At 40.7% G+C, this 21,549-nt stretch overlaps 1 protein-coding gene across 2 annotated transcripts in view; it reads left to right on the top strand.

The window, feature by feature from the left end:
• Positions 1–3,898: 3,898 nt before the first annotated feature.
• kiaa1217 (KIAA1217 ortholog) overlaps positions 3,899–21,549 on the top strand; it is a 124,228-nt gene continuing 106,577 nt past the window's right edge. Inside the window, exon 1 of one of the 2 annotated variants that reach the window (XM_084747644.1) lies at positions 3,899–4,980. In XM_084747644.1, coding sequence (XP_084603770.1) covers positions 4,647–4,980 — 334 coding nt within the window. In that variant the 5' untranslated portion in view covers positions 3,899–4,646. The remainder of the gene's footprint in view (positions 4,981–21,549) is intronic. The other variant, XM_084747645.1, reaches the window with a different exon arrangement.

Below are 21,549 nucleotides of genomic sequence, written 5' to 3'. Positions count from 1 at the left end.
GGAGAACCAAATATTTTTCTAAAGGGTTTGTGAAGAGTAAACCAGAGCTAAAAGTTTAATGAATATTGGCCTTATTTTCATGAACAGAACCATGACTCCAAAAAATTGCAATTTACATGTATTAATTAACTTAAAAAAATAGACCTCCTGTGACTTTCTTGGCTTTTTATAATACCATGTGGGCTGATTTCTAAGTTGAAGATGTCACTGAAAGATGCTATAATATTCTATAGAACTGGGGAAAACTGTAGAGTCAGGTGATAATTCTCAGTGGTTCATCATTATGAGTGACCCCTTTAACATGCATGTCAAAAATATTGATTATAGCAGCTTTAAACTATATCAAACTTAGTCTGTTGCATCTATCTGAGCTTGGGTGGTAACAAGCATTCTTGTGTACATCAAAATATACAGTATATGTTGGAGAAATTTAGGCACAAACAGTGCATACAGCCAGTCTACGCTGGCCCCAGCTCAGTTGGTGGGGAGGGAGTCGTTTGTAACCTATGCACCCAGTTTAATAATAAACCTCAGACTGAAAAGTCAGTTAATTAGAGAAATACCACAGAGGCACTCAGACAACTCTTGCTGAGCCCACCACCCGCACTAAATATGCCCAACAGCCCCTCCTTTACACACTTATGGGCCATAAGCTGCTATACCAGAACTTGTGGGATTTTCTGCCCCATCGTATTTCCATCACCGCCCATCCCAACTGACTGTTCCACAGCTGAAACTCTGAAATACCCAACTGCCTACCCCCTGCTTTAAAGTGAAACAGTAGTTGGCTCTTTGGCGTTTGAGAAACATGGTGCTAGCCAGGGCTAGCTGCTTACACAGCTGTGGGTGGCAGTTTTGTTGTCACTCAAGTCTTTATTGTCAGAGCCAATTTCAACTCCTCGGATAATCATCTTTCACACAGTTTTTTTGAAGTACAAATACTTGTGGTTGGTTGTTTTCCACTTCTCGTTTGAAATGCAAATTGATGCCATGCCTGGATAGTGTGTCGACATCGGGGTTTGTTATTTGATACGTAGACGTACTTTATGATCTATCACATTGCACAAAATCACAGGCTTAATTAGGAAACTCAAATTATATCCATCCCCTAAATGCTATGTTATTTAAAGCCTTTGAACCAAGTTCCCGCCGTTTGCCTACAGTCAGAACTGGCTGAAAGCCTGGGAGGCATCCAGTCTACACAGAGGGCTTTCATTTACTCCCAGCATGTACACACACACACACAAATAGCCATATAACCATAGTATGAGAGAGTTACCATTCACTGAAACCTATATGGAGTCTGTGTTTTTCATGGTCAGCCTTTTTTAGGTTTGACGTAATCCTCAGTAGTACGATGGTGTAAACATAGTGAGCCAAACTGATGACGCACGAATATAATCTGCTACAATTCTAATATTTAATCTTATGGAAACATCTCTATCTTCTTTACTTTTTCTCTCTTTTTCAAAAATCCATCAGACATGCATGGAGCGGCTCCCGTGAGGTTCCCAGCCCTCTGATTTTGTCAGCGAACTATTCATTGGGAAAGTATGTAGGTCAATCTGCTTTGCTTTTTATCTAAAGCCATACAGATATGTTGCAATATGATTAATATTTCATATCTATATGATCAGAAATGGCTGTCATTGTGTTCAGAGGGCTTAGTAGTCTAAAAGGCAATCGGCAGGCTTGCTGTGGAGGAATTGATCAAATCTTCTGCACAGATAGCGCACATCTGAAACATTTTTTAACCTCTAAATCCCTATGTAAACATCTAACATGCACATCATCAACAGAGCAGTAGATAAAACATGGCGGCACATGCAAAATACCAAATCTGGCTCTTTCCAGTACTGGGACTTCTAACTGGGATGCGTTCTGATATCTGGGTGACACAGCAGTCGTTCAGAGAGAAAAATCGGTCAGTCCATGTGGATTGTTGCTCTTTTATTACGTGTTGCCTGGACACGGTTGATCCTTTCGCTCACTGTAATCCATTTTCTGGTGTTTAGTCAGTGAGCACGCAACGGGGTCCCTGTTGTGCGTTATATCACATGTCTGTTTTGCATGCTGCGGCATATTACACAAGTGTCACAGAGCTTGATGCAGCTCAAAATAGGTTGACCTGTCTGCAGAGTTAATGAATACGACATTTACTTTCCAGGGCTGATTTGTGTAACTAAAATGTGATTTTACACTAAGGAAGACTGGCTCATACTTTTCTTTTTAAAAATTGGCCATAAAATCTTTAAAGGAGAAATCTGTAATATATTTACTTTAACATGACCACAATATGCCATCAGAACTTCTTTTAGAACTTAGAACTTCTTTAGAACATCTTTTAGAAGAAGTAGATGTTTATAACATTTAAATTGAGCAATATGTTAATATATGCAGGCAGTAAGGCAGGCAGTCACTGAACTCCAACTCCAGAGTGTGTACTTTCAGAGTAGTGGGCTTTTGTTTTCAGGATAACAGGCTTAGTTTTACACTGACAGAAGACTGACAGCTATAAACAGCTGATCAACTTAAAGCATACAACTCATCATCACTTGTTATTGTCAAAATATAATGTTGTGCTTGCCTTGCACTCCTGCAGTGTTCCTGCAGCCTGCCTGAGCTTCCTTGAGTATGGAGAGGAGGGGGTGGGGGGAAACAACTTGCGTAAACCATGGATTATATATTAAATAGGATTTCAACCCCTATTTCATTTATCATTTGTGGCTTTAACTCACTATTTGGAATGCAGTGCTCATTTTTGGACCCACAATTCCAATATATTGCTCCTTTAAGATTAGTTAGCAAACTAGCAAACAACACTTCATTATCTAGTAGCTCATTAGCTGCCATCACAACTCACGACTTACTTGATTCTGAGACTTTTTGAGAAAAAATGTATTCATATTGGATTTCCTCGTCTGTCTCCTCCATGTTTATCATAGTCGCTTCTTCCTCTTTCTGTTTTATGGCAGATTGCAACCATAGCTTGTTCCCCGCTTCCACCCTGAAATTTACACCTATATAGACATGTACAGCATTGTGGTGTACTTTCCAGGGTCTTTGTGTCAGCAAAATGTACTTTTACACCAAGAAAGAGAAAAAAAAGGTCATAAAATCTTTTTCTAATAGTTCAAAGTTGTTTTTGCACTTTCTGTCACACCAACAATGATTCATACTTTATTGTGCTTGTCTGGCAATGATCACTGTGTACTGGAGAGGAAATATCTGTGGGTCAGGCAATTGTTCCAAGCACTTTGTCAAGAGAGAAGTGATGTTTTCACTTCATGATAGTTGAGATTTTTTTTTTTTGGGGGGGGGGGGGGTATATTTTTTTCCGGACATAGGGTTAGAGGAAGAGTTTTGATCTTCTCTTTCCCGCTGTTTCTCTCCTCAGCCAACTTCTGCTGTATTTTTGTCTTGTCACAGATGATGTCTTCGGTGCAGGAGATCAGAACAGCTCCACTGTGTGTCTCTTGTATACACACACACACACACACACACACACACACACACACACACACACACACACACACACACACACACTGTAACGCTCCCCTCCTCTGTGCTCTTTAAATCTCTGTAAATTCCACCAGTGAGTGAAGGGCTTGGTGTGTGTTGTGTTGTGTTGTGTGTGTGTGCGCGCGCGTGTGTGTGTGCACATTCCTGCCTCTGGTAGCCTGAACATCTCGTCACATGTGAGGAGGAGTGCAGGCTGTGAGACGGACAGACAAAAAAAGATGAAGAAAGAGGAAAAAATAGGACGAGGTGAAGTGATTGTACCAGAGTGTGGCTCTGAGCGGTCGGCCGATGACGTGAAGCGTTGTTGCTGCACACACATCTGGAACAGCTTGAGCAGCTGCACCTGAATAGAAGGAAAGGGCTCCTCCGCGAGGAAGAAGCCTCTGCCGGCACTTTCTCTTTCTCCCTCGTGCCCTTTCCTTTTCTTTTTTTTTCTCTTTTTTCTCTCTAAATCTTTCTCTCTCAGCCTGCCGGAGCGCTGGAATGGTTACCCGCTGAGCATCAGCAAAGAGGAGCGAGTTAACCGAAGCGAAAGAGAAGAGGAGAGAGCAGGCACAAGAGGACAGTAACATGGGAGAGAATTATTAGGCAAGAGGTAGGAGAAGTTGACAACCATATTATGAGTGCAAGAGAAGAAGAAGAAAGAGGGATGGAGAAGGAGAGAGTGTGAAAGACGGGGGGAAAGAGAGGCGGAGAGGGGATTAAAAAGCCGGAATGCGCTGACATTGGAGACCTGAGTTTCTGTTTGCATTTGGCACAGCACGTCCTGCCACTCCACAGGTTTATCCACACATACACCAACTCACCAGCGCACACACACTCTCTCACACACTGTTTGCTTTGGAGGATGATCCCAGGAGGCCACGCCAGGAGAAGAGAACACCTTCCAAGGAGCTATTAACCCCCCCAACCCCTCACCCTCAGCTCACCTCCCACCCGGCTTCCCAAAAGTGCCCTCCTCCTCCTCCTTCCTCTGGCCCTCTCCTGTAGCCTACCTGCACCAGTCACAACACGCTGGAGCTTCACCGAGTCATAGAGTCACAGAGAGCTGAAAAACCCATGGGACACAGCTTCAGTCAGGCTGAGAAAGACTGAGGGGCTTTACTGATCCACTGACCTGCAGGATGTCCAAAGCCTCCAGGCTGGCTCGGCCCCCCTCCTCATTAGGGGCCGGATCCAAGCTGCCCTCCCCCAGGAAGGAATGCCCTGGCACGGCCGGTCGAGCCCGGGTAGTGAGTGTGGGAGAAAAGCTGATGAGGGCAGGTAGTGATGGCATCCTGAGCAGACAGAAGTCTTTAACAGCCACCGTGCCGCCACAGGACAAAGCACAGAAGGATACCCAGGCTGAGACGCAGGCCCCCAGCCAGAGTCCAGGTGAGAAGGGCCAAAATATGGACATGCTCCCTCCCAAGAGCAGGATCAGCCCACCTAAAGCCTCAAGTCAAGGCTCTGTGCACAGTAAGTAATGCAACAAACTTCATAATCTAAAGCCTACTTGTCTCCAGTGATCTTTTGATCTACTTTTTATATCTGGGTGATCTGTTCACATGAGAAACTTTGCTTTTAAATCCATATAATTGCATGTTTACAGTGCAATATGAGATTTCAAAGTTTAGTCGTAAATCAAATGTCACTTTTTTCCTTTTAACTGAGTACTGTGATATGGCTTGTCCTCTCTGTACTCGCCTGTCATCATTTGTTGGTCCACTCAGCATGTAGGGGATTAGGCTTTTTCTGCTTGTCGTGTCATTGTGTTGTGTGCCGTATGGATTAGGTCTTCCTGGGTTATCTGGGGTCTCTTTTCTGCCCTGTGGCAGAGGATGGGATGCTCTTGTCAAACATCTACGATTAACAAGCACAGAGAGCAAAAACAGCGCTGCGTTTAAAAAATGCAAGGGTCTGGTTTGGGGGAGGGTATGTTGCAACACAAAAACATTGCATAGCAGTTTATATTATGTGACAGTTATCCCAGAGGCAATAGTTTTGTTTACTGGCTTGACAATTGAGAGATACACTGTAGAATTACATAGTTCATTTTACTGGTTATTTTATCAAGAATGTACACTTTTTCTGATTAGCCTAAATAATTTGGTGGTAATGTTGCAATGGCTTGTTTCTTTTGGATTATCCTGCATTTTCCCCGTGTTGTGCCAATGCATTGTTCTCAATGAATACGTTTAGGTGCACACTTATGTAAACAGTCTGGCTAACCAGCTACAGCACCTCCAGCCAGTGTTAGCTAGACACAACTGCATCTACCAGACCCGAGGCTTATTATGACATGTACACAGCCATTAATTAATTTGATATATTTAAGACCGTTTTATGGGGTTCCCATTTAAAAAATGGTCAGATGCAAACATTGAAATGTCAGTTTGAGATGGACTTCTGTGTTGACTCAAGTCATTGAGTCATTAACTTTAAGTTACATTTGCGAGCTACACTTAAAAGTCACAGTTTTAGCTGACAAAATCTACACTTGTGAGCCAGAAAAGAGAAGCTGCTTTTAATTACTTCTCTGAAATTTTGCTGCTAAATGTGTCACCATAATCACTGTAAACCGTGTGTGCAGTGCGAGAATGGCAAGCTTGACAGACTTAGCAACTGTAACGAAGGAGGGCAAGGCTTAGCAACGGGTCAGTTGAGGTTTTTACCACAGTTTGCAAGGCTGGGGTAGAGATGCTTGCACAAAAGAAAAGCCCACATTTCTGGTCAGAAGGAGAAACACAACTCGTTTTCAATATTATGGAAGGCTCGGATATCAGGAGGTTTTTGGATATGCGTAAATATTGCAGTGCCAACCTTTTCAAGAAGGTGGTTGAGAGAATGAAAGAGGGAGCCTGTGTTTGCATGGTCACACGTCTCCACCACCAGGGGGGAAACCTTTGTAAAAATACCTTTTTGACACAAAGAAGCAAAGCAGCACCAGCCATTCTACTTTTTTATGATCACAGTATGCACAGCTGCATGCAAATGGGAATATTAGTAGAATATTCATTTTTGTTAGCCAGGTAAACAGCTTAGTAGCAATACTGTCTCTTTCAGAAAGGACAAAAACCGGGATATTTTGTGCATGTAAAAGTCATGATAAATGAACTAAATGAGGAAGCTTAAAGTTTTGACGCAGTGCAGTTATTGGTGTGAACACAGCCTTGATGGAGGAAGGAGGAATAACTGCTCGTGGGATCTCTGTCACTATCCTGCTGCCTCTGTCTCAGTGGGGTGCAGATTAAGAAATGGGAGCCGAGAGGTTGAGGAAAGTGGTCTTATCATTCCCATTTGGCCTTCTCACTAGATTCCCAACTCTGCAGGGTGTCAGTTTCCATGGTTTTTGTCAAGTCACAGTCATCTCACACTCTCAAAGGCAACTTGACCAAGACTGTTCAGAGAATGACATTTCGTACTCTGACCATATACTGTTAGCAGCTGTTAAGTGTCTGATTGACAGGCTGTTGAAATGTTTCTCGTCAGTCACTCTTGAATCACTCTTGACTGTTCGGCTTGTACTCAAAGACAGCAGTTGGGAAGTCTAAAGGGGGTTTAAGTGTGTAGATGTAGGCAACAGGGGTGAGTCAAGTGAGAGAATGACAGAAGGAGGTCAGGAATGTGAGCAGGGCATGCTGGGAAATCAACAGGTCTTGAGCTGTGTCTGTGTGTGAATCCCTCCCTGCAGTAAAGACAGGTTATGGGTTATAAGGGGGCAGGTTTGCACTGGAAACCAGATGTTCTTGTCTGTGCGGCTTCCAGTCCCTTTGTTACAAACTCTTGGAAATAAGGGTTCCGAAAGGGTTCTTCCCAAAAGGGCTGAGGTTCTACCCAGAACCATTTGCTTCTGAAGAACACTTTTTTGAACAAAGGGTTTGTCAAGGGCTTTTTGTAAGATGAAGGGTTTCATTATGAACCATTTTTACCCAAAGAACCATTTTTAGAAGAAAGAGTTCTTCAAGGATTGTTGACATCCTTGAAGAAGTCTGTCATCAAGGTTTCTTAGGGTTTTTTGTATCATAACACAAAAGGGTTCCTTTAGAACCTCCTGGGTGGGTTCTAGATAAAACCCTTGGAATATAAAAAAGGCTCTTGATAGAGTGTATAACCCTATATTTTGGTTTCTAGGTAGAACTCTGAAATGGTTCCCAGTGGAACCTTTATAAAAGGTTCTAATAGGAACCAAAAGGGGTTCATCTATGGAAACAAGCCAAATAACCCTTTATGGTTCTAGTTCATACCTTTATTTCAAAGAGACCAGAGATAAACGGTCTTTGTGCAGAGCTGATTCAGAGCTGAGGTTTAGGGTCAGTGTGTCTTCAGTTCATTCGGGACTGAATGTGGGTTGAAGCAACACTGAATGTTAAGAAAACTTTCTTTTAACACAAGAATCTGAAATTAGACCTAAATATGTTCGTGGAACATGTGCCTTCATTTGAGGACATGGAAAGTGATTCAACCCCTATTTTTACATTCTACGTCGTCTTTCTTTTGTCTTCCTTTCTCATGTTCTCCCTCAGTCGTCACTTTTCTTTCGCTCACTTTCTTGTGCTTCATTGTCTCTCGTCTCTCTAACACCCTCTCCACTTTTGTTTCTGTCTGCGTCTTTTTCTTCTTCATTCGTTTTTTTTTTTCCTGTTGTGTTTTGACAGCGGATGAATCAGTTATTGAAAGATGCCACCTCCGCCCACACACACATACGGAGAAACTCACAAAAGACCATCAAAAAGAATAAATGAACTGTGTGTATTCTCTGCATTTCGCTTCAAGTCTGAGTTTGGAGACACGGAGAACTCTGTGCATTTCTTGTTACAGATGGTAACTTTGAAGTTCCACATTGAAAAGGCAGTGCTCCAAGAGTCCAGTCTCTCTAGAAAGTGGCCATACACTATACTGCTTCCACAAGCCTTTGATATATAACACTTGATTTTTTTTATATGCCATGCAAGGTCTTCACTTTGAGGAACTGCTGTTGGCTACGTGGTGCCGTGTGCTGCTTAAGTATTTGGATTTTAAATAGGCCAGCACAATTAAGTACCCTTTCACTGCAGGCTAATGGGCTGCTCATCATATTCCCTATCCACTTATGGCTTGTATACAAACAACGCTGGTTAATGTAGGGGGGTACAGACTGTGCCAGGGCTCCCATCTCCCCAGCTAATGCCAGTTACAGGGCATGACGGTAGCTAAAGCACAGGCCCACAGGGTCGCGCAGAGCTGATGCACACTGCACTGGCAGACGATAAGTGCGTGTGACAGGTGACATTTCCACTGTGTGAAAGCTTCAGAGCTGACTGCTGCTCGCCAAAGGGCCCAATTTCAGTCTTAAAGTGGCAGCTTCCACCGAAAGCGAAATCCGTTTGACATTTTCTGTCCAGAGAGGGTATAATACGAGTCTCAAGTACAGGTTCAGGTTCTTTTGATACTGTGTGACATTGCATCAAACCACAGTTGAGCAACATTTTGGCTTACTCCTTCAGGCATCCTGGATGTACATCTATATGCATACTTTATTTATTATTACATACACTCCATGGCAAAAGCATGTCTCCCCACCCAACCTTTACACCTACATGTGATTTTTGAACATATCGCTCCAAAACCTCAAAAGCCTTCACACTTCTGAGAAAGCTTTCAACAAGATTTTGAAACCTGGCTTCAGGGATTTGACCCATTCAGCAACTGGAGCATTAGTGAGGCTGGGCACCGGTGGTGTCCGATAAAGCCGTGCTCACAAGATTCTTTCCAAAGGTGTTGAGATCAGGACTTTGTGAAAGTCCAGTCAGGTTCTTCCACACAAAACCCAGAAGGCCGTTTCTTTATGGACCTTACTTTGCACACAGGAACAAAGGTCATATAGTGGATGTCTTGTTTATTTTCAGTAGGCAATGCAAACCAGTGTTCCTTTGGGTATGATAAAGTTTATTGATCAGTTAAAGCTGGGGTAGGCAGCTTATTTTCAAAACTTACATAATAACCTTTAAACATTATGTAATTGACGTGGTCAGATAGAAAACTAGACGTCTTCTCCTTTTGGCTCTGCTTTCAAGCTTTAGAGAATCTAACCTGTGACAGGAGACTTTTGCCAATTACAGGTCAGTAAGATAGTTGATTGATTGTCTCATTCCCCAAAACTAGTCTTTCAGAACCGGGAGATAAGACTCAACAATCAATCTTGAGTCACCAAACCAAAGTGCTGGTAATTTTATGACCTAAGAATGAGTCTCAACAATCAACAATCTTTCTCTAGAATCATTACAGCAGCCTTAAATGAGCTATATCTTTTTTTCCCCCTTTGCTCTTCAGTTGATTTTAAGTGAGACTGTGTAACTGTTGAACAGCAACCACTGCTGCCAAAACCCACAATTATGAGATAAGGGCAAACATGGTACAACACAGCAGTCAACACATAAGTAAACTTACTCTATAATGTCAGCTACACAACAATATCTACATGAATTTAGCTAACAATAGACTGTCAATACAGTCAATTTTCAAAAAGTCAACATAAGTCAATATAATAATGCAGGTAAAATGCCCTACTTCTGAAAAACTTCTGGTGGGGCATTAAGCCATGTGTATGACGCATTAAAACCATTTTGCAGAAGTGACATGCCCAGTTGCTTCAAGGCATAATACAGGTAGCTCGAACCAAGCTTCCAACTCAAAATGTCTGTTGGACGACCTGAGAATGAAACTCAGTCTATCTTTCTCCAGAATTGCCTGCGCTAGCTTTAATGCATTTATTTTCCATAATTTAAGAGCCAGATGTAAACATCAGCACAGATTATTGTACAAAACTAACTGGACAGGGCTACCCAGCTGACGAAAACATCTGGAAAGGTTAAGGACTTAACCTCTGTCTTGCTCTCCTATCAACCTTTGCTATCTCCAAGCCTCCCAGACTTTTTCCTCTCTTTGTGTCTGGATCAAGTTGAAGGTATTTCACCTCTTGTGTAACCATATGTGTCCTTTGATCCCATGCACCATCATGCAAAGATTTGTTTTCAAGATGCTCTTGAGATAAAGTCACTGCTCACATTATTTGTACGACCTCACCTTCTGGTGATTGAGAGAGTGAGTCAATAAGAGAAACAGAATGAAACGATAAGAGGATGGGGAGCTTTGTCTGCTGTTTCTTTACTCATCCAGACATAGAGACAAGTACTTGTGTTTTGTTGTGTCTTGCCTGATATGGTTTTGCAAGATTTATTGCTACATCAGTATGTGAAGAGTTGCTTCAGCCTGTTTTCAAGTGTCAGGGGTTATTAAGACATTTCAGTGTTGCCCGGAGTATCTTAAAGTACATGTGTTCTTCTGAACCTTGACAACAGTGTTAATAGCATATGGACATGAATCATTGGCTGGAGAAGTGCTTCATGTTTCTACATGCTCACTGTATAGAACATTTTGTCACGTTTACTCACTGTTGATAGTCTGAGTGGTGTGTATCCATGACCGACTTGTTTTCCGCAGATGCTGTCTTACTTCCTTTTGGATAAAAAGTTGAAAAAAACAGCTTAGTGTAATGGGAATGAGTTTGAGGATTGGGATGTGATCACCCATTTCTTTGACATTGAAGCCAAGAGTAGGGATTACATTAATTGCAGCATCTCGTGACTCTTAAACCCCCTAGATGTCTCTCTGGGTTTTTTTTCTTCTTCTTTGACAACTATCAGGCAGTCTTGCAAGCGTTATTAAGATGACAAAAAACTCTGCCTCCACATCGTTTGACCCACTAAAATGGATATGTACTTCTGGTTCTTCAGAAATCCATTTTAATTACCTTTTTATGTACATATCTGTTTCAGAATTGGATCATTTACAAGTTTCTGACACACTGTATAGTGTCTTGAAAGGATTTTTTTTTACTCTTGCCAAAAGGGAATCTGAGAGATTGAGTTCCTTTGTGCTATCCAGATTTTCCTTTTTTTTATGATTGAGCTGACAAATTGAAGTCGGTAAGTAGGGGGTTGATTTCAAGCAAACCACCCCGCTCTGGCTTAGAACTGAGCAATCACAAACTTTCACTGTATGGATTCATATGATTTACTTACTGTTACCTTCACAACTGTTTCAAGACAAGTTTACCAGACTATCTCCGTAGCATCTGAAAGAGGACCACACTAAGCATCAGATAAGTGCAATAAGCAATTCTTGAGTCTCAGGTTGTCAAATGCTGACTCTTTGGGGTGGCAGCACGAAGATCGGTGATTGTTGAATCTCATTTTTGTTGCTATGGTTTGGGAGCCACCAGCCAAAAGCATCGACATTTTATATTTACATTTTTATACAGTTTATACAGTACAGTGCAGCTCATACTTGAAATCATTTAGGATTGCAGGAGAGCTTCTTCTTTTTTTTTAACAATCAGAAGTGGGCGTTAAGTCACAAAAGTTTGAGAAACTCTGTCTTAGATAATCGCTAGCAATGTTAGCTAGTTAGCTAGCATTGTCATCGTCATTCAGACTCGACAGAAGAAAGTTTGTAAGGGAAGGTAATGTTACTATAGCGTTGACAGGAAGTTAATACACGTGCAACTTGTAAAATAAATATGTCACACTACATTGTGCAAGAAGAGAATTATGCTAAATGTGATTCTTTTTGCTCAGTGCTGCCAAAAATAAACTGCCCACCCTGGTTTTAAGAGTTCTGAAACATGAGTCTCTGAATGTAAATATAAGGAGACTTCATTTATTATCCATTTACGTCAGTTCCTCTTACCCGCTCAGATATTTGTTTTTGTTGAGGATTTGGCAATGATTTTGTTCCGCTATTGACAAAAGTCACTTAGGAGAGTCTTAAAAAGTTTTAAAGAACTTTTCCTCCAAATGCCAAGAGGCAGGAAGTGACAATACCTTGATGTTTTCTCAGCTGTGGGAGACAACTCACCTTTGTGTCTCAGGCTTGTCAATAAGTATCCAGTGACTAGAGAGAGAAGTCCAGTGAGTCATTAGAAGCAAGGGAGTAGGTGACTTAATGGTGTGTTCATGGACCTGCGGTCTGTGTTAAGAAAAAGAGTGGATGTGACTCATCCTTCAAATAGAAACAGATAATAATCGGGCCACTGAGCAAGAAGAAAGAGCTTTGGTTATGTGACTACTCATGAGTGTGTATTGTAAATCCCCCTGTTGGGTCTGGTGTGTGTTTTTCTTTCGGGGTGTAGCTCGGAGCAATGTTGCTTCTTCCTGATTCCTGAGGCAGCACAACTCTTAAAGAGAGACAGCAGAGGGATTGGCTTTCTCTCCATGTCAGATTAAGGATAAAACAAAAGCCTTAATCTCTTTAATGCCCACCCAGACTTCAAGTCCCAAGGTTTTCACTTGTTGAAGTCAGACCGATTACCATGTCTACATCTTTTCCAGTATTTACTTTCCAGTGTGGCCCGCTAGTTTGGCTTGATTACACAGCAACGTCTTCAAAGCTAATACTGCAAATGTGGCATGAAATTCCTTCAAACCAGACATCTCACTACTAAATTGTTTTTTCAGTTTAATGTAATGCGTGCGTGCATGTTCTACCCCGAAGCATAAATGTGGTTAATTCACCCAACTGAGGGCTGTAAGCGGATGCAAGGCCTCCCTCAGGGTTTCCTCTCAAAGAGTCGACAGAGAAATCAATATCTCCACCTCCCCTCTTGCACCCTTTTGACCTCCAGGCAGACGTGATGTGGTGTGTGTGTGTGTGTTGGTATGCTGTTTTTCTGGCTGTCTGTCAGTCTGTGTAGGCGTGAGTGAACGTGCACACAAATTGCTGTCTGCACAAACTGCTAAATATTCTCATACTTTTATCTCAGTAGTTCAGAAGATACAAATTGAATCTCCAGCTGTGTTTATTTCTTTCACATCGACATGTTGTTTCAGGGGAATGGAGTTTTCATTTATACGTTTCATTAATATTACATTAATATTTAGTGTTGCTGGCGGTATCCATCTGTGATCATCTTCTGCAAGAGGAATATTTGGTTGAAGTCATTAAAATAATTCTGTGTCCATGTAGCATACAGATTAGAAGAGAAGTTCTAACCAGTATTGCGTTCAAGGTGAAGTTGAAATTGAAGGAGTAGTTTGACGTTTTGGGAATTATGCTAATTCACTTTCTCACAGAGAGTTAGATGAGATGATTGATACCACTTTTATGTCTATTGTTGCCTTCAAATGGGGTCGTATTTAACGTGTTCAGAAGAGAAGTCCATAACATCCCCTCTTGTTTTATTCACAACCTCCGAAGTGGAAACTTTCAGCTCTGAGTTCATGATCTGTGATGGCTTTGCTGATGTTTTCAGAAATGCAGAGGTCATGGAAGTTGTTAAGTTGTAGTTTAGTTGAGTTTTTTTATTATTATTTTATAATATGTCTCAGAAAACTTTTCAACATCTTTCATTATGCCTTTGCATTTCCTACATTACGTTACCGCTTGCAAGCTGAACTGTTAGCCTTGGTGGCTTTTAGACTGCGTTCATGTTGATATTCCTAGCAGCAGCGTTCTCACGACTTAACTACTTGAATGCTAAGCTTACTGAGTACATGACCTGTGTTGAAAAATACACCTGTAAAGCTCAGTGATTAACTTCTTGTATCTTCTTAATTTACTTTGTGTATGAACTGAAGCATTAAAACAACAAGTTCTGGGTTTTAGTTTGTGCTCACTATTTTTGAACGACCAGCAGCCAAACGCAGTTCTTGGAGTCTTGTCTTGTTTTGGGGTGAAACCCCAAGTTTTTTGCTTATAAATTTGAGTTTGTGTATGTCCTACATAAGCTGTAATCTTGGGGTGAAAAATTAAGCCAAAGCCAAACTGCAGTTCCTTGAATAGCCACTTGAGACTGGCTTCAAAGGCGAGTCAACCCCCATAGACTTACATATAAAAATTGCCCAACTTTACAGCAGAAATAAATATGTTTATAGCCTGGTACAGAAAACGGCTTTGGTCTCTACAGCTAATCTGCTAGTAAACAATACAATGCATTGAGAGATGCAGATTTCACTACAAAATGGACTGTGATACACTTAATTCTGAAGTGATTTCCATGAAATTTGGTTTGTTGTACGTACAAGAAATTTAACACCATGCTGGTTACTTGTTGGAATAAAATTCAGTCAAATAATTAAAAATAGATGTTGTCTGGTCATAGGTCAGAGCAGGCATGTCCCAGTGGAGGCTGTGGTTATTCATAAGGTTAATGTGTTGGCATTGGCATTTTACTGGCATTTTACTTGACTTGAGCCAGGCAAGATATTTTTCCTGTGCTTCTAGTCTTTATCCCAAACTAAGTTAATATCCTCCTGTGTCTGCTCCACAGGGCACAGACATGAGAGTGATATTCAACTTTCTCATCTAACTCTAGGCAAGAGTTAGGTAAATAAGTAGGCCTCTCTGTCCCGAAATGTCGAACTGTACGAAACAATGTTTAAAACGAGCATAAGAGACTAATTGTGTCAACATATGTACGAGTGTGTAAATGTGGCCCACATGATCCACCATGGGGAAGCTACCTCTTACTGTACTGTCAGATGATCATAGGACATGTGATGTGGCTGAAGGCAGATGTGAACTGCAGAATAAACAAGGTGCATGTGATATTGTGTGATGTGCTATTATAAGCACTTTCTAGATTCCTGGCATCAATATCTCAGCCTCACATTACTGATATGACCACACTGTGACTGCTTGCAATTAGTCTTTTTTTGTTTTTGTTTTAGGGTCTAAACCAAAGTAGAAATTCACCGGCGTATTTGGGAACTGATTTTTCTTCCTTGCATTGTCACTTTCTTAGAGTCTGAGAGAGTACTTTCATTTCCTCAAGCCATGGCGCGTGTGAAATTTAGGCTGTGAAATTCTGGGTTAGAAAAGTTCAGGACCTCCTGACCTTCAGCTGACACTGTGTGTCTAAATGTCCTCATATAAATCACGTCTAAGATAACAATGAAAATGAATCACCACTCTAAAAAATGTGTCCAGACATTATTGAGTTAAACCACATTCTTTCTCCAGTTGTTCGAGAGTTCAAGTACGTCTTCCTGTGTACTTTGTGTAGTGTGTTTACAGAATATAGAATTGAAATGCCCCTTTTTGTTAAGGTCACTTCCCAGTCAAGAACTTCAGTGGTGCTCAGCAGTATCAGGGTTTTGAATTCTCTAACAGGGCTTAAAGCTTTAAGGGCATTTCTTGAAAGCATAGTTGTGGTTTATATGGTCAAGAAAAGGAACTAGTGGCAACACAAAACTGTCATTTTTCTGTTCATTGTTGAGTACAGAAAGGCCGCTCACTATGTTTACTTCTTGGTTGAACCCTGAACTGTGCAAAGGGAAATGGATGTATTTCATATCCACATTGGAATAGAATATTTTCACTTTATGCCCAGTAAATGCTAGTTATAAATTCAAAAACAGAAGCATCGTGCATGTCTGAAGCGCCATGATAATTTTGGATTTTCTTTCTGACTTTACCCTGTTTTCTGTGCCACTTTACTGCAACAGCAGCTTTTAGTGCATCAAAACTGCCCTTGTCTGTCCCAGTTTCCAACAGCAAAAGTGACAACAGACTGTGAACATACAGTATCTGGTGTGACAGTCACACAGCTCAGCGAGCAACAACGATAAAAGGAGCCATTCTTTTTTTTTCTCCTTTTTTTCCTTTTTTTTTAAACAGAACTGCTTGTTTACAAATCTTCATCCGAGATCCAGTTAACACTTAACCTGTCAGCGTACAAATAAAAGTGCTTTATTTGACAGTATACACATAAGACCTAACAAGGTTTGTATCAAATTAGACAGAAACTGGAAATAACATGTTCAATAATATGTTCTTTCAACCTTTTATTAGACCCTTACAACAGAATTGTTCTCACTTTTGGATCCTTATTAGACTTTATTAGAGGGTAATTAAGGACTTTAGTTTACAGTACAGTTCTGATGTAATGTGTCCCTAATTACTCTCTAATAAGGGTCTAATAAAGAGTCTAATACTGTCTAATAAAGAACATATTATTTCTAGTTTTGGCCTAATTTAATACAAAGAACTTGTTTATGAATCTTCACCTGCGATCCAGTTATAAAACCGTACATGCAAGCAAGCATTTCTCATCTTGTCGTCAATCTGTGTCAGAAATGATGTCGCCAGTCCTCATTATGTCTGCCAGAGATGGATCTCTAAGCCAACATCCTGTGTTTGAATATCACTTTTCAACCAGAGAAGCCTATTAAACTCTCAATGGCCTCTTTGTAATGTTGTGATGCAATTACACGCAGAAAATAAAGAGCGAAAATAAGTTCCAAGATGCCTGGGTTGGGAGTTTGCGGTTTGAGCAGGAGCAACACATTACCCTTGTGTTTTAGCCAAGGCACTGGCTCGTAAAGATTATTGATGATGTACACCATGTGATACGAGCGCTGAGCAGGATGAGGCAGCATTAAATCTCACTGATGTATAGTCCTCTTTTTCTCTCTCTCTCTCTCTGTCCTGGGAGAGGGAGGCTGACGGGTGAAGAAGAGAAATTAAAAAGTTGCAGGAGGGAAAAAAAATGCCAGACAGAGTTAGTCCGTACTTTGGTTTTGTCTTTTTCTTATTTTCCTTGGCTGCATCGGTGACATTTCTTGGTCAAGATACATCTATGTGTCTGTGTTGTACTGACTTGCAATCACAGTGCTGAGAGTGCAACATTCACTTCAGACAGGTGCATGTATCAGCGTGTATTATTAAAGGTGCATGTGGAATGTGATATGAGAAAATTGTGTTTATCCACAGTTTTAGTTACCTATGTGGTTGTTATGGAGGTTTTATTGACCCCTTTGACAGTATCTGTTTCAGCAGCGACTAAGCTTTTCACAAGAATGTGCCCTACATTATGTTTACTATAGCTGCTACAATGCATTTATAATGAATGTTGGCTCGAGTAGCACTTACTGAGCATCTCTTTTGGCAAAGGGCCACTTCAGGTTTGCAAGACTAGACACATATATTGTGTTCAATCAAGGAAACTGTTTCTGTCAGAGAAAGACGCCACCCCCTCTTTTTCAGCATCTGTCTAAATATGAAACTGATAAGTCAGGCATTCCCCTCTGTTGGAGAAGTGTGTCAACTCTTTCAGCGTTTGCTCAACAAAAAAAAAATCTAGACTGCATCTATTTGCAAAGGCAAACTGTTCCAGTTTCTCTGCAGACTCAGTAGCTGGTGTGTGGTTTTGCTTTTAGAACTAGGTGCCAGGAGTCAAAAGAAGGTTTTTGTTTTTTTGTTTTTGCGGAAGTATATACGGGTTTATGAGTTTCGCTGCTTCAGGCCATCAATAGTGAGTTTAATGAACAGAGTATTCATAACTAACAAGTCAGAAAGACTTTTTATTGCCAGTGTAATATATTGATGGTATAGTATTGGATTTTATTAAGGCAAGGCGATTAAGGCAGCTTTATTTATACATTTCAAACTCAGGGGCAAAAAATGCTTTAGATATGCAAAGTATTAGAATGACTTGCAAAAACAATAAGATACAATACAATTACAGAACAGAATAAAATCAATTAAAAAAACATTATGAAAGATTTAATATTTTTTGTGATGTGGTGCCCCCGGTTTCAGAATGCAATCCACAGCTGTACATATGCATTTGTTATGATTACAAAACTTATGATCAAAAACTTTTCTGCATAGCCAAATCAAGCAAGTGCAACAGCACAAGACATAACAAGCCAGCTAGTAGTTAAAGCTACCATTCATTTATATTGTGTTGATTTTGGAGGCCACTGTGGACAAAAACAGAAGCAGAAGTTTGTGCATAATAACCACAAAATGTAATGTCAAAAATAAAAGCGTCTAAATAAAAATCCTCTTCTGCTTCTTTTTAACTGGCTAACATGCTCACTGTAGCGCTGGGTAGGAAAATGCTCATTTCATCTGATTTCAAGGAGAATCCGACCCGGCAGGCATGAATAACTATATAGATTAGCTGCTCTTCTCTCTGATGGTCTTGTTTGCTTATGTAGGTCATATAGAAGCATCAGTATGAAACTGAGACAGTTTCATAACCAGTTAAAAACTCCTTGTAGTACATTTAAACAGCAAAAAAAAGTCAGCTCAGTGTCTTTCTTGCAGCCTTTCATTTCACGAAGCTCTCGCCAATGACTAAAAGCCAGTCTGACGTTTACTCCAAAGCTTGAGATCTGTACTCGAATCCGTTGGGACCTAACAGGATCCGACAGGATCGCACTAGTTTACTCTCGTCCAGCGGCCTCTTGCTCAGTCACTCTTTTCTCTTCTTACCTTCCTCCATCAATGTCGTCTTCAGTCTCTTCGTCTCTGCCATTGGTTCATAGAGACTGAGCCTGGTTACATTTCCCCCAGGCCTAAAAACCTCCTCCTTCTGGAGGTCCTACAGTTCCTGTGCTAGCACCACCACTAACACTCCCCCAGTGTGGTGAGCTCCAAGTCCGGGTCCAAACTGATTAGCTAACAGCAGCTACATTTAGCAGCAGTTTATTTCACTGAATAGAAAAACTACACAGAAATGTCTTATGGTCTGGTTTACTTATCTAGTTCATATGGAGGCATCAGTATTAAATTGAGAATGTTTTATGACCAATTAAAAACTTCTTGTAGTAGGTTTAAGTATGAATAAAATTAGATTTGGAAAATTAGATAAACTGACATAAAATACCAAAAATGAAATAAAATACAAATTGAATGCAGTTTGTGTACCATTTGTTCACCGGGAGACCTAATCTATGCTTATCTGAGTGCAAATGAGTGCCTTAAGGCCGAGGTAATTCCATTCATTATAAATTAATTAGAAAGATAGAGATTTAGGGTATATATCACGGTGCTCCAAATCAACAGCGCAGCAGCAAGTTTACTGAGTGCTTGTTCTTAAATGGCGCAGTGCTGATATTAGAAGCTGCAACATCCTACCCGTTAATCACAGTGTGTGCATCCCTAACTGTGGCTAAACCAAAAATAATTGAGTCAATTTTAAATGTACCTCATTTGCCAGAGGAACAGGCAGACATTGTGCTGTAATTGTCATGTGCTCGGCAGGGTCTCAGCCTGTCGTAGTTAACGTAATGACTGTCAGATACAGAGAACACCCTCACCCTGCTCTGAAGCCATTAAGAGCACCATGACCCATGTGCACTGAATTATAAATTCCTGGTTGCCTGTGTTCTGCCAGTGTAAGATAATAATGAAGGGGACAAATTTATAACACAGATACCTGATTCTATCTTTTTATCCTCAATTATTTCCCCGGCTTTGCCATTTTGCTTCGCTGTTGCCTCTAATTTGTCACCTATTTGTATTTTTACATCCTTGGTTCTAAAATAACAGTTTCTTTGATCTTCCCCAGTGAGCATTTTTCTGTTTGAAAGACATTTAAAAAACAACTACAGTCACCGATAAAAAGATGTTGGTTCAAGTTTTTTCACAAACTATTACTATTAGCCTACCATCACGTTTGACCCTCATTAAGAAACTACATCCAAGTTGCCACATGCAGGACTCGGACCTCAGTTGTCAGGGTGAAAGACCTGTATCTAACCCACTCACCCATCATGACTCCTTGTCCATTTAAGCGTCTTTGTCGCTCTTGCATATACCTTGCTCTTGTCTAGAGACTTGGTTTACACAAGACGAGCAGTATGGAGGCATTTTATGTTTTTATTCTGTTGGGTGTTTTTTTTACTTATGAAAACTAGTCACCATTCACTGACATTGTTTGGGAGATGCTGCAACACTGTTGGACTACAAAAGTAAACCTGACCCTCAATTATCATGTGGGTGAGTAGATAATGACTGAATTTTCATTCTTGGGTGAACTATCCCTTTAATGTAAAATAATTGCACTTACTAACCCACTGCTAATGTGCGGGTATTTTGGCATATTGATTAGAGCTTTGACTATTCCAAAGGTATATGCACCAGGATGTTAGTTAGTTCAAGAATGACAAAAATATTCATGAAAGAAGAAGGTGAATGGGTTGAACACAGGATGTTCACCCTGGTAACTGCGGTTTGAATCCTGTGTGAAATGTTTGTTTTTTTTCACCTTTCAGCTGAGAAATTACAATGTAGTTTCTTAGGTGGGGTTCAAAGTGATGATAGGCTATTATTTGCACTGAGGATGGAAAAATGTCACAGTTACAAATCCTGGGGAAATGTGGTTTAAATGTGAGCGTTAAATCAAAGTCTTCAAATAGCGGGTGAAAAAAACTTTCACTTTTAAACCAATTCTGGACGTCTTTTCTCCGGTGACTATAGCTGTCTTTTCAATGGAAGAATTCTCACTGGGATGACTTTGGAGAAATGCCTTCGCACTAATTAGTATCATCTCTCTTTTAACCTACAACGGAACAAATATTCAAAATGATTAAACAAATTTGTGTTTCGTGACACGTAGATGTTGTAACTACATTTTAGCTGGTTGAAAAGTGGTGGAAAAAGACCTGTAAAACGTGCTGTTTACCACAAAAAAGAGTAAGATATATTTCTGCTGCACTGTGTCCTCATTGCAACTGGAAATAAAACAGACTTCCTGTCCACATATGGAATCCCTCATCTTTAGCATTTGATATTGAGCAGGTTTCGTACAACCTCTCACAATTACACCTCTCTATGTTTCAATCTGACATCAGCGAAAGTATGCTGAGTTTCTTCCTCTCCACATTGGAGAGTTCAATAGCTCCTGGCGTGTGGCGCCCCCAGCTGTACAGCTAATAGGATTTCAGGCTGAATTGGATTCATTATGCCCACACTGGAGTTTCAGTCCTCATGTAGGTTTATGTCTCTCCTGCGGTTTTGTCAAAGAGTTTGATTTGACGTTTATTCATTTTATCCCTGCTAGCACAGCTTGTTCAATTAGGCTGTGACTAAAAACTTTTTTGCCAACTTTCTTTTCCCTTAAATGTGAAAGACTGAGCTGGCTTTGACAGCAGCCCTGTGCCTCTGAGCATCTTCGGTACATTCTTACAGTATTAAACACTAGAAACATTGAATCAGGGATCAAATGTACTCCTCCCCCTCCACCCTCTTCTTAAAGCTGGGGATTTTTCAAAAAGG

The sequence above is a fragment of the Lutjanus erythropterus genome, chromosome 21, assembly GCF_056507025.1.
Source record: "Lutjanus erythropterus isolate fLutEry1 chromosome 21, fLutEry1.hap2, whole genome shotgun sequence".
Taxonomy (NCBI): Eukaryota; Metazoa; Chordata; class Actinopteri; order Lutjaniformes; family Lutjanidae; genus Lutjanus; species Lutjanus erythropterus.
The sequence above is the reverse complement of the archived record's forward strand: the minus strand, read 5'-3'. Positions and strand labels throughout refer to the sequence as shown.